General features: G+C 31.7%; 2 protein-coding genes across 2 annotated transcripts; one reads left to right on the forward strand and one right to left on the reverse strand.

The window, feature by feature from the left end:
• Positions 1-3,244: 3,244 nt before the first annotated feature.
• On the forward strand, positions 3,245-9,330 carry LOC145569229 (cellulose synthase-like protein G3). Its single transcript, XM_081628595.1, has 6 exons — positions 3,245-3,885; positions 6,026-6,175; positions 6,544-6,669; positions 7,350-7,793; positions 7,943-8,290; positions 8,698-9,330. Exons 1-6 carry the CDS (start codon positions 3,280-3,282, stop codon positions 9,232-9,234), a joined length of 2,211 nt encoding a protein of 736 aa, XP_081484721.1. The 5' UTR covers positions 3,245-3,279; the 3' UTR covers positions 9,235-9,330.
• A 413-nt stretch (positions 9,331-9,743) lies between these two features.
• Positions 9,744-12,224, reverse strand: LOC145569230 (putative E3 ubiquitin-protein ligase RHA4A). The gene is made up of 3 exons (XM_081628596.1): positions 11,904-12,224; positions 11,524-11,609; positions 9,744-10,620 (listed from the first exon to the last, which is right to left on the reverse strand). Exons 1-3 carry the CDS (start codon positions 12,126-12,128, stop codon positions 10,281-10,283), a joined length of 651 nt encoding a protein of 216 aa, XP_081484722.1. The 5' UTR covers positions 12,129-12,224; the 3' UTR covers positions 9,744-10,280.
• Between the last annotated feature and the right edge of the window lie 1,245 nt (positions 12,225-13,469).

Below are 13,469 nucleotides of genomic sequence, written 5' to 3' on the forward strand. Positions count from 1 at the left end.
GAACTTATAGTCATGAAATAAGATAAAATAAGGTGAATTGAACAAACCCTTATCTGAACATACTTTAACTTATTAGAGCGATCTTATTATAGATTATTTTAGTTGTAAATTCAAACATTACTAAAATGTGAAAATCTTGCATTATTAATCACGATTTAGATGCTAATTTAAAATAAACAATCTTAATACTTCTAATAATTAAGTTGCCAATGAATTAACGATGATAAATCGCTGCAAAGACGATGGTAAATGCAAAACGGTAAGAAAAAAGTCATTTTACAATGATGTGATAATCACCCGATCAAGGTGATAAATAGTCATTTTTTGTAACACCTAGTTGACCCAAAATAATACTCTCTCTCCTCTTATTCTTCCAATACTTTTGTTTTTCACAATTTTTAATTCTGTCAATTACCCTACTAGCTCTATATTTTATTACTTTGGTCGTGCTTGGTGAATAGCTTAAAGCTGAAAGCTGAAGTTGATTATATTAGCTGATTTGGACTAGCTTATTGTATTAACTGATTTGACTAGCTTGTTTTAGTAGTTGATTGTATAATAGTGTTTGGTAAATAACTGATAACTTGAAGTTATTTGAGTATGTGAAATGACTAATAAGCTAATTGTAGGGTAGGTAGTTTAGGTAAGAATTTAAATTAAATGGGGTATAAGTGTCATTTCACCATAAATTAATGAATAGTTAATTGAAAAAGCTCATAAAAGGAGCTTTTTCAAAAAGAGCTTATTTATTGGAATAACCTCTTTAAATAAGCTTCTCACCAAACACCTTAAATTAGCTTATTTAATAGTCAATATGTTAATATTGGTCAAACAAGTTAATTTTGCTCAAATAAGCTGTTTACCAAACAGAGCCTTTATCTAATTTCTTCTAAAACTCCGCACATGGAGAAATGGAGCAAGTATTAAAAAAAACGAACGAAATATTTGTTAAGGGAAAGGGACCTTTTATTTGAAATGGTAGAATATGTTTAGTTGTATTTAACAAACCTCTTATGTCTTATAACTGGTGTCCTATTTGTTTTTTGGGTTTTTCTATATAGTGACCTTGTTTTTTTCGCTTTTCTACGTTGTGCCCCAACATATATGACTTTCTACACGGTAACCCCAATATACTTTTTGTTTCCATACGGTAACCTTGCCGTTATATATCCTGCCGTTAAAAAACTCCGTTAGTGGGGCCCACCCTCCATTTATTAATATTATTTTTATCGAATTGGTATTCCGTTAAAAGTTTCGGGGGCTATTTTGGCCCTTAGGGGTCCAAATTGAGCTCAAATTTGACAAAAAAAATAACGTAAATGTCTCGTTTTGTGTGTTAAAATATCAACACGTAAATCGAGACATTTCTTAATAAGCAAAACGAGGCATCTACGTTATTTTTTTGCCAAATCTGAGCTCAATTTGGATCCTTAAGAGCCAAAATAGCCCCCGAAACCTTTGACGGAATACCAATTCGATAAAAATAATATTAATAAATGGAGAGTGGGCCCCACTAACGGAATTTTTTAACGGCAGGATAACGGCAAGGTTACCGTATGGAAACAAAAAGTATATTGGGGTTACCGTGTAAAAAGTCATATGTTGGGGCACAACGTAGAAAAGTGAAAAAAAAACAGGGTTACTGTGTAGAAAAACCCTTGTTTTTTTGTTTAAAAATCTACTTTGATATTATCATGTTGTTCTTATTTTAATTTTGAAATTTGAATTTATACGCTTCATTCCTATGGCGGAAAAATGGTAATTTCAAACTAAAAAAAGTATAAATAACTAATACGAGTATATCAACAAAATCAACTCTTTGAAATTCCAACAATAAATGTATACACTTAGGGCCTGTTCTCATACGTTTATTTTCAGTTCAGTTCAGTTCACTTCAGCTCCTAATTTCTTTTTCTTATAAAATATTATTTCGGTTCAGTTCAACTCTAATAAGTCCAGTCAATGAGAACAGACCCTTATTGCATATTTACAATTATAATTACAGTATGACTTGAGTACTCCATATTTGGTCTCTTCATTTGAGATGTCCTTGGATCAGATCTGGTATTATAAAAATCAAAGAATTAATCATTAAAACTACACACTGTAAAAAATTTGAAATTTAAGTATACATAATTAAAAACAAATTAATAAGAAAAGCAAGTTATTAAAAAAAGGAAATGCATCGGATAGATTGAACGAAGAAAATTAGGCGAATTTAAGAGAAAAACCAACCTCGTTATTTTTCGCTTGAACACGGCAATATACAAACAAATTACATTAATAGTACGGAGTACTGTATAAGACTAAAACTTAAAACAAAATTAATTTTACCACACCTATTCAACCAGTAACAAAATCCCAAAATAATCAATCATCCACGGATCCACCCCATAAAAACTAATCCACCATTCTTAGAGCAACCCATAAAAACAAGACAAAAAAAAAAGCTCCTTACAAAAAATCAATCAAGCCAGTTCGATATGCTGAACCGGGTGATTATCTTATTGTATATTATAGTGGTCAAATAAATTTAAGAGCTCCTTACAAAATACCCAATCAAGCCGCATGCAAATCCAAAAAAAAATAAAATTTAAAAAAGTTTCAATAATTTCAAAATTTACATACAGTTCAAATCAGAGATGAAACTGCATTATTCCATATTCATTGTTAAAACTGAGGATATAACTTTTGCAACTTACTATGACTTAATCCACGTTGATTTCCCCTTCGTTGTCTTCAATAATCATACACCTCCAATTAACCAATTGGTATAGTCCCATTGTAATTGTGTGTTCCAATAATTTGCAAAAGTGAAGTCGTGAGTGTTAAAATATTTTGCAAAAACATAGTCGGTACTCGGTAGTCGGTGCTCTAACATTTCTTGATTTGGAGTTGGAGGTGAGTTTCACTAGTTTCCTGAGATAACAAACACATGATTGACCAAATACAAAGGAGAGAGAAAATAAAAAGGAGAGAGAGAGTTAAGTGTTTGACAGTGAAGACTTGACGTTAACAAACGGCTGTCATATGGCGTTAATCCCAAACAGCAATCAGTAATATTACGTGGATGCTTAGTCATTATAGTTGGCCAAGTCAACACACGGAAGTTACCATTGCATCCTCATAGTAATAGGTTGAAATACCATAAATGCCCCTAGATTAACAAAATTCAGCAATCATGAAGATTAACTGGTATTTTCCCATATATCAGTACTCGTACTATATCTAGGCACCCCTACTTGCCTTCCATACAAAGTATTACACAAGTGAACAACCATGGAAGGTCCAAAAATGCCCACCACTACCACCAACCCTCCACTCCAAACTCACAAGCTCCTCCGTCGAGCCACGTTCAACCACCTTTACATGGCGGTTTACGCGACGGCTTTACTAACCCTTCTCTACCACCATATATACACACTCCTCAACTCATCTTTTACTCTCCCCCTTCTCCTCCTCATCATCTCTGACCTAGTCCTCGCCTTCTCTTGGGTCTGCACCCAATCCTACCACATCCTCCCTGTTCGCCGCCAAGAACACCTCGAAAACCTCGAAACACTAACCTTGAGCAAAGGAGATGAAGCATTCCCATCGGTTGACATATTCATATGTACAGCGGACCCTGACAAGGAGCCACCCATGGGGACGTTGAACACAGCGTTGTCGGTCATGGCTTACGATTATCCACCGGAGAAGATATCGGTGTATGTGTCCGATGATGGTGGGTCCCAGATTACTCTGTTTGCTTTTATGGAAGCTGCTAAGTTTGGCCGCCATTGGTTACCTTTCTGTAGGGAAAATAATGTGGTGGAAAGGTGTCCTGAAGCTTACTTTAATGGCGGTTTCTACTCTACTAGGTCAATTGAAGCTGACAAAATGAAGGTAATTAATTTACATTTTACTACTTTAATGGCGGTTTATATGCTACTAGTAATCTCTCTATATCGGTCTCTAATTAAATAAATATCGGTAATGATATATGTAATGCTTAGGAATATATATAAGCATTTAATATACTTTTTAAAATAAAATTAAGTTGGGAATTTATGATAAAGTTACGCGCAGATCGATATAACTAATGTTATTTTATTTTTAAAATTTCTTTTTTCTTTTAGCTTATTTATAACGTAAGGGTTATGTTTATCATTTTTCAATAAATATTGGTCTTTGTTTTAAAAATAAAAAGTTCAATTTACAAAAATATTTAGATACAATATTTTAGTTTTAAGGTGTGTATTTATGTTAGAATTCTTGATTTTTTAGGAATTATATGTAAGTGTCGTTTGGCTATATTTTATTAATAAAATCTCTTTTCTCCTTGTCAAAAAAATAAAAAGTAAAAAAAATCTAAACTTACAAACATAAAGTATAACAAAATTCTTATACTTCGTAAATCTTAAGAGAGTAGAAGTATTTTTTGTTCAAATAAAATCTAAAAATCAAAGAGATTTACTCATATGTATGTACTTGATAACTCTCTTTTATGCTCACCATTATATACACAAAATACAAATAATTATTAATTTTAAACAAACAAAATATGCATAATTTGAAACGGACAAAGTAGGCAATTTACTCCGGAAGGTGATAGGTATAATAAATAAATAGGAAAAAAAAACCTTAGATACGAAACTTATCAATTAACTTGTGATTTTATCAACTCAATTTAGATCATGTATGTAGTGCATGTACAGGGATGGTTTTAAGCATGTGGAGAGTGATCATGTACAGACTCCCTAAGAAACTAAAACCATTATAACCCCAAATATCTGAAATTTACTTAAACAAAGTAAAAAAGAAAACTTATTAATTAATAATTTATTCTTTAATTTTATCATAAACTTTATAATTTAATAAAAAAAAATTTCTTTAAGAAATTATTTTAGAACTCAATTTAACAAAATTACTCTAAGCCATTTTTAATGTTAGCATTTGTAGTCTCACTTCCTTGCACATAAAATAAGATTTGGAATTTAGTAAAGAAAAGCAAGTTCACGTGAGCTGACCAACGATTATATATTTGCTCAATTTCAACGTGATCTTGATTCTTGAGGCTGTGGCCAGTTGGCTTATGGATGGCTTTAAAATGTTTGTATCACCCAACTTTGTCGGTATATTTTTCAATTTTAACTTGAACGAGGTTTGTCTACTTCGATAGAGTACATTGTACAATAATATGCCCCTTTGCTATTGTAAAAAATAAAAATAAATAAATGCCACTGCAAAATTTTCAGAATAAATTTACTTTTACTATTCCTATATTTCCATATATTCTATAGTATATAAATAAATCAATTCAAAGTTATAATTAAGTTATGTATTAATTAAAGTTAAATTGTTGCACCAGTGTACCTTGCAATAATTACTTTATTAGATAAGACACAAAAGTAAACTCTACTCGGTACTAATTTAAATTGTAATTTTTTTATTTTTTTTTGTTCCATCTAATTGATCCTTTGAACTAATCCGAATTTAGAGTTCATTTATGAGTTAGATTCCGGCCCCTTATATTGTAATCTTTAATTTAAGGGTCTGTTCTCTTTACCTTATTAGTTCACCTTCAATCAATTCAGTTCTTAATTTCTTTCTCTCATAAAATATTAAGTTCAATTCAGCTTCAATCAGTTCAGTAAATCAGAATAAGTCCTAAGTTATAATATGTAGATGTACACATTACACAAGGATATCTAATTAGTATGTAGTTGAAGTAAACTCCTAGTTCCTTATATTGTTATAGTTTTATTTTATGTTTTTGTTTTACTATATACGTCATACTACTACATCTGTATTTGCTTCCTAATAAATGTCCTTGTTTGGAATTTTTCAAAAAAAAAAAAAAAAAAAAAAAAAAAAAAAAAAAAAACTATTTTACTTACCTTAGTATTTCCATATGTTCAATCATATTAAATGAACATATTTAAGCTAGCTAATAACTCCACAACCCACATGTTTATAAAATCGTAATTAATTACTGGAGTAGATTTTTTCTTTAACAATTACGATTTGTAAATTATTGTTGCAGACAATGTACGAAAGCATGAAGGTAAGAGTAGAAAATGCACTAGAAAGAGGGAAGGTTGAAGAGAGGCATATTGATGACGAAGAAATGTTAGAGGCCTTTGCCAAATGGACCAACAATTTTACACGTCAAGTTCACCCTACGGTAATACAGGTCTGTTTCACCTTTCAAATCATAATTCCTTCATTTCTAATTTGATGCCACATCTTGAGTTTTAACACTATACAAACTCTAATTTGACTAACATTTGTGATTTATAAAAAAAACATAGTCAAGTATAATCTTGTTGAAATTCTCTTAATGTGTGATTTAAAAATATTATTATTATTTTTTTTTTTAATAATTTTTACATGTTGATAATTAGAGATAGTTTTTCTAATGATGATCAAATATGAAATGTGTCCAAAAGAAATGAAAATTTTAATTAAAAGCATTATATTAAACCGGATATTGCATTATACCTATGGAATATTTCATAAATTATAACAATGATTTATGGCGTCACATTATTTGTATATCAGGTTTTACTATCTACTACGAAAGATAAAGACGTAACTGGTAAATTGATGACAAACTTGATATATGTATCAAGAGAGAAAAGTAAGATCCATCACCATCGCTTCAAGGCAGGTGCCCTCAATGCTTTGGTAAGTGTAAATTTCAAGTACATCTATGTTTCTACTAGAAATGAAGGGGTCGATAATTCGATATAATCTTTTACCAGCTCAACTATTTAAGATTAAGGGTCTGTTTCACTACTCAGCTTAATTTCAGTTCAATTTAGTTCAGCTTTAATCAGTTCAGTTCACTTTAGTTCCTAATTCCCTTATCTCATAAACAATTTATTTTAGCTCTATTCTATTCAGTTCAGTTTAGTTTACTTTAGTCCTAATCAGTTCAGTTGCTTTTAGTAAATCGAAACAGGCCCTAAAACACATAAAATGAGATGAAAAGAGTATGGAGTAACATTTAACCTTTTGAAGCCCTCTAACATTAATAAGAAAATTTCTCCGCTAGTCTCCCCAATAATCGTTTAGAAAATTAAACAATCAAGATTGTTGACCACAAAATTATGATTTATATATCTAATGAAAAAAAAAATTCTTATCCTGCCTTTGTATACCACTAGGTTTCAGTTTCATTTGTCTAACACTTCCATTTTATTTTTTTGTATCATAGTGCATATGCTCTTATAGACTTATAGTCTTATATATTTGTATAATAATATATTAATGTCAATTGCCTATATACGAACAAAGTATTTGAATTTTTATTTTTTCCATGCTAAATTTTCAGTTTTATATTAATATAATGACTTTGTTTATAGGTTCGTGTATCAGCAACAATGACAAATGCACCAATAGTGCTAACCTTGGACTGTGACACATACTCTAATGATCCACAAACCATCAAACGGGCTTTATGTTACTTTTTGGATCCTGAAATTCGGCCCACATTAGCATATCTTCAATTTCCGCAAATCTTTCGTGGGCTCAACAAAGGTGACATCTATTTCAGTGAACAAAAACGTCTTTTCCAAATTAACCCATTGGGAATGGATGGGCTTTCTGGCCCAAATTATGTTGGAACTGGATGCTTCTTTCAACGTCGAGCCTTCTTTGGAAGTCCGTCATCTTTGATCCAGCCTGAAGTCCCCGAACTTGGCCCCGATCGTGTCATAAATAAGCCCATAAGATCACAAGAGGTTCTCGAATTGGCCCATTCCGTCGCTGCTTGCAATTATGAGAACGAAGAGGAGTGGGGCGAGAAGGTGAGACTGTCTTACACTAATTTAATATTGTCTTCATTTCATGTTTTTTGAGAATTTTCAAGTCTTGGATGAGACCATCAAAATTAATTATTGTATGCAACATATTTATCTCATACTATAATGTAATTTACTACTCCATGTTTGTATAGTTGGGCTTCCGGTATGGGTCATTAGTGGAGGACTATAATACGGGCTTCCGGATGCAATGTGAGGGATGGAGGTCCATGTTTTGCAGCCCACAAAGGCCGGCTTTCTTGGGGGACTCACCGGTGACACTAATTGACTTGCAAAGCCAATGTAAGAGATGGATGAATGGGCTTCTTGACGTTCTCTTCTCAAGATATAGTACAATGACTTATGGTATTCAGAAATTGGGCCTAGTCATGAGTTTCACTTATACACATTACACACTTTGGCCCATTATCTCCATTCCATTCACCATTTATGCTTTCATCCCTCAACTTGCTCTCATCAAAGGAATTTCCACCTTCCCAGAGGTAAGGAATACAAGTATATAATTTCTATTTCGTAAACGTAACAATTTTTTCTAACCATCCTAAATAGTATATATGTGTAACTATTATTTTCGAAGGGTAAAATACATGACAAAGTTAATACAATAGTATGATACTCTTTAAAATGACAAGGTACAAATATATAAGCTTACAAAGCTTTGACCAAATACATCTTAAGTACTACTTTTGCCCAAACACGCTTAACTGCGGAGTTCTGATGGGATCCGGTACAAATGCCTCTATTACATTAGCCAACTCGTGACAAGTTGGTGTCCGTACTAACAAAATTGTCCTTACTAAGTTGTCATTTGTGTTAGTTTTTCAGAAAATTTATATGCACGTGGTTGAATTTGGTATTCAATTAACTAGTCGCATGTGCTATGGTACAGATTTCAGACCCAAGGTTTCTGTTGTACATATTTCTATTCATTGGGGCCAACGGAAAAGACCTAATAGACTTTCTTCTAGAGAAAGGAACATTTGAAAGGTGGTGGAATTCTCAAAGAATGTTGATGATATGTGGACTCTCGAGTTTCCTCTTTGGATGCATGGACTACACTCTTGGCTCATTAGGCATCGTGGTTCGTGGATTTGATGTGACTAGCAAACTACAAGACGGTGAACTAAGCAAGAGGTACGATCAAGGGACTTTCGAGTTTGGTGTCGCGTCACCTATGTTTGTGCCTATGACAATGGCTGCCATAATCAACCTGATATCCTTTGTTATGGGACTTTTAGGGGTGTTTAGAAAGGGGATGGAAAATATGGAAGGGCTTATTTTGCAGATTTTGTTGTCCGGTTTTGTGGTGATTAATTGCTGGCCACTTTATCAGGCTATGGTGTTTAGGAGTGACAAAGGGAGGATGCCCACTAAAATTACTTTAATTGCTGCATTTCTAGCTTCAATTTTGATTTTGGGAAGCTAAACTATGGTTTTATAAACTCTTGTTTGTACTACTAATATAATTATAATGAAATTCTCCTTCTAAATAAAATTTGAGTAGACCACATACATACGTCTGACGGTCTAATTCTGATCCTATTTGAAACATGCATGTACAAGTATGTTTCTTAGGTGGTTTACATTGGTTTCATATGCTATGTCCATCATCTGTTTTATACTTTGTAATTTTAGTTCATTGTACTCCGTATCATATTAAGTGACACATTTTATGACATATATTGAGACAAGTTTAACAAGGTCTGATTCTACGTTAAAACATGTATGTTTCTCCTTATGTATAACTAATCATAAATTGTTAAATATAAGTATGTGAATAGTATAAACGCCATAAACGTTCATTATGGTATAGCACATTAGCACATTCTCATTTTGGTTCGTTTCTCTGTTTGATTCAAATTAAATGCCAAATTCTCCATTTTCCAGTCCAATTTATTGTATAGCACATTAGCACATTCAAATTAAAACCAAAATCACACTACACAAGTACAAAATCGCACACATGTAGTGAATAGTGATACATAAAAGTGAAACAAAATCTTTCATTGTTTCATTTGGCACTCATAATTAGAAACTGAAGAAATTGTTGCTCTCATATCTTGATGATTTAAGTATAAAAGACGTTAAATTACTAAATATATAAGCTACAAGTATTATTCAATTCATATTCATCCTAAGCTACAAAATTTTGGGGCAACCTTTTCCCCCTTAACTTATAGACCAACACCCAGAGCAATATAAGTTCCTTCTCTCTAGAGAATCAAATTTTGTACATGACACCCGGCGTAATAGATGCACCACCACAATGCTAGTCGTCGAGGTTATAAGCCAACACAAACATGTACACTATACTCCATAGTCGTCTCACATATCATCACAACTATCCTAGGTATACCACATGTACAATATTTAGAATTGGATTTTTTCATACCTCCTAACATAAACTTGGACGACGAATACAATTTATTGGAACGTCACTTGGTTTAAATTAGAATTATATTTAAAGGTTTTTTATAAAGCGTTGTTGCTACTTGAAGGTAGCTCAACAGCAATTTCAATTACATGCTCTTCTGTTCTTGTTGAGTTGTGCACTTCTGAGGTACTACCACTTCCAACGTTTTCTAACTCAACCTGCGAGATAGGGTTACCATTTCCTAGGTTTACAAGGTCTGGACCAAGCCCAACAGGCCGGCCCATCTTTAGGGCAGGCATGACATGGCACCTGCATAGTGGACACGTAGCATTGGTTCGGAGCCAGAGGCGGATGCAATTGCCATGGAACACGTGTTTGCACAATGGCAATTGTCTTAGCTCCTCCTTCAACTCAAACTCTCCCAAGCAAACACAACATCTAAGGAAGGGAAACAAATTAATTTTTAATTAAGTAAAAAGGTAAGCAAATCAAAAAAATACACGATATTATGATAGACTTTTCAACATTTCGTTTCCTTTTGAATGCCTAACTATTAGGCAATTAGCTTACCATTGTTGTAATTCAAAACAAGCAAAACAAAACTTACATATACGTACAAGTGGTAGTAGTGACATTCTTCAATATAAGGCGAAAGACAAAATTAGACAACAATTTACACTTTTTTCCCTTTTCATTCTTACTTTGGCCATTTGCTACATCAAAGTTTTACAACAAAAATAGAGCGAATCTAACAAATGCATCTAAGCGATTCTTCCTTATACGCATCAAAAGTATACTTTTAGTAGCCTAAAAAGTAAAAACTTTATATTATACGTCTAAGCAATAAGTAAGCATGATAATGATGATGTGTTGTTATTCCTTTGATCTCTTTACCTTACAATAAAATTTATACGTCAAAAAAAATATATAAAAAATAAAAACATAAAAAATTCTTATATCAAGTAATTTAGAGCATACGAGACTTGGACTATTTTTTTTCAAGCTGGGTCGATCCCAATGTGAGAAAAGCTTCTTAACAATATATTCTTTTAGAATTTCATTAGATTGAGAGGGCAGGAGATAAGAATATAATATATGCTTAAAAGATTAATTAAAACCTCCACTAATTAAATCTCATTTTGGCCACCTAGATTTAACACATCAGCTAAAATAAAGAAGAATGTAAATAAAGCATGCACTTTTTTAGAAGGTAAAACTGTAAAAGAAGTGACACAATCACTAACTCATAAAGTATAGCATTATCTTTAGCATTTTAAAATAAACCAAATAAGCTTTGATAATGATTATAAGACTAAGCACAGTAATTAATCATTTACTTACAGTGAATCTTTTGCTCTTAATTCTTCATCAAACTGGATCACTTGTAACTTGTCTTTTATTTCTCCTTTGATCCCTATACTCCATGGCTACAACCCAAAAAAAATAAAAAAATCAGAAACTTTATTTCAAATAATAAAAATGAATATACGACTAATATGATCACTTAAAAAATCGGATTTCTCGGAGTGTTTTATCATTGCTCGATAATAATACTTCCTCCGCCCACAATTATGTGCAACAAAAAGGTATTATTTGTGAAATATAAAATATTCCTTTGTTGCACATAATTGTAGGCGGAGGAAGTATATACTTGGTACAACTATGAAGTGCGCGAAGAAGAAAGAGTAAAGTACTAAAAATAGTAAGTGAAGAAAGCTTACAGGGGAAAGGAAAGAGACAGAGTGATGAACAGATTGCTGTAATCTTGGATGTGTTGACATATTATTGTTGGCTCTTCTCTTGAGATAAAAGAGATAAAATAAAAGAAATAAAATGATGGCAAATAATATTGGTATTGAAAATATAAATGCTTGATATAATTTAAGCTGTAATTCTTCTGGGTATAAATTTGGATTTGTAGGAATTTCATCGTCATGTCTTCCCATAATAATATTAACTTAAACTTAGATTAATAATAATACTACACAAAAAATTTATTGTTTTTAGATATTTAGAGTTGAAAGAGAAAGAGGAGGATTTTGGTGCTTCAATTCAGCTCTATTTATATAGTAGTACAAGGGATTCAATTTATCAATTGATTTAATAATTTAGAAAAACAGTTGAGAAAACGACAATAAAAAATAAGCAACTTTTGTACATAATATAGGAGGCTAGAAGGGTGTTTTTAAATGAACCACAAATGATGAAATATTATTATTCTCTGTGTTTATTTAATTTTTATTATTTTGATGGGACAAGCCCATAATTCTCCACTAAGAGAGGAAAAAGATAGGAAAGAGAAAAAAGTTTGTAGAAAAAATATTTTATGGGCCCAATATAACATTAAGCACAATTGGGGGCCTACTTGATGCTAATCTTTTAGCCCAAATGGAGCCCAATTATTATCCCACATTTTTAACTGTGGATGATAGGCAAGGTAGTTAAAATGATTGGAGAATGCATAGTGGTAAAAATTAGAATTAATGAAATTTAGTATTTAGTGATGCTAAAGTTCAAAATAATTTTTGTTTAATGCATTTGAGAATGGAGTTCTTGTAAAATGAGGTTTTAAGTTATGTGTGTGACATTAAAGTACATGGAAGAGAGACAACATCATTTCTATCATGGGGTATGATGCCTTTATTTTTTAAAAAATGGTTTGTAACGATAATCAATTACTCCGTATGATTAATGTATATGACAATTTAGTTGTGAATCTAATTTTTGAAAATCTTCTTAATAAAATTATCAACTTAAGTATGGAATGAATATGTAATAGATATATTCAATATAAAAATATGTTTTCTTGACAAGATTGTCAACAAAATATCGGTTTTTAGTTGGCCTGGCTCAAAATGTATAAAAGCTTTCTTTAAGTATATAGAAAGAATTTCATTTTATATTGTTATCATTACAACTAACCATAAATTTTACAATACCCCTTATAATAAACTTTGTATCCCAATTATTATTTTAGTTTGTTTCTCTTTCTAACAACTAAGATAAATATCCTGGCCTACTCCATATTTATTATGAAATATCCCTACTTATGTTAGTCATATAATTATTACGGAGTATTTTTATTTCATCATTTTATAAAACTTATTGTATGTACGAAGTAAAAAGCAATTAAAAAAAGTCTTATATGAGATAATATCACAATTTGATATGATCGATGAATTCTTTAAATGATAGCATTTGCTCTTTTTTTTTTTGGGGGGGGGGGGGGGGGGGTGGTGGATCACATGTTACTTCGCAGCAATTGACTTTTCTTATTTGTTTGTTTC

Source organism: Chenopodium album, chromosome 11 (assembly GCF_948465745.1).
Source record: "Chenopodium album chromosome 11, dcCheAlbu1.1, whole genome shotgun sequence".
Lineage (NCBI taxonomy): Eukaryota > Viridiplantae > Streptophyta > Magnoliopsida > Caryophyllales > Amaranthaceae > Chenopodium > Chenopodium album.

Excerpts from the sequence above, each read along its gene's own strand:
- LOC145569229 (XM_081628595.1), top strand. The coding sequence starts at position 3,280 with ATGGAAGGTCCAAAAATGCCCACCACTACCACCAACCCTCCACTCCAA. Across the intron at positions 6,670-7,349 it reads CAGGTGCCCTCAATGCTTTG|GTTCGTGTATCAGCAACAAT; the intron begins GTAAGTGTAAAT and ends CTTTGTTTATAG. Across the intron at positions 7,794-7,942 it reads AAGAGGAGTGGGGCGAGAAG|TTGGGCTTCCGGTATGGGTC; the intron begins GTGAGACTGTCT and ends ATGTTTGTATAG.
- LOC145569230 (XM_081628596.1), bottom strand. The coding sequence starts at position 12,128 with ATGGGAAGACATGACGATGAAATTCCTACAAATCCAAATTTATACCCA. Across the intron at positions 11,610-11,903 it reads CTGTCTCTTTCCTTTCCCCT|CCATGGAGTATAGGGATCAA; the intron begins GTAAGCTTTCTT and ends TTTGGGTTGTAG. Across the intron at positions 10,621-11,523 it reads TTAAGAGCAAAAGATTCACT|ATGTTGTGTTTGCTTGGGAG; the intron begins GTAAGTAAATGA and ends TCCCTTCCTTAG.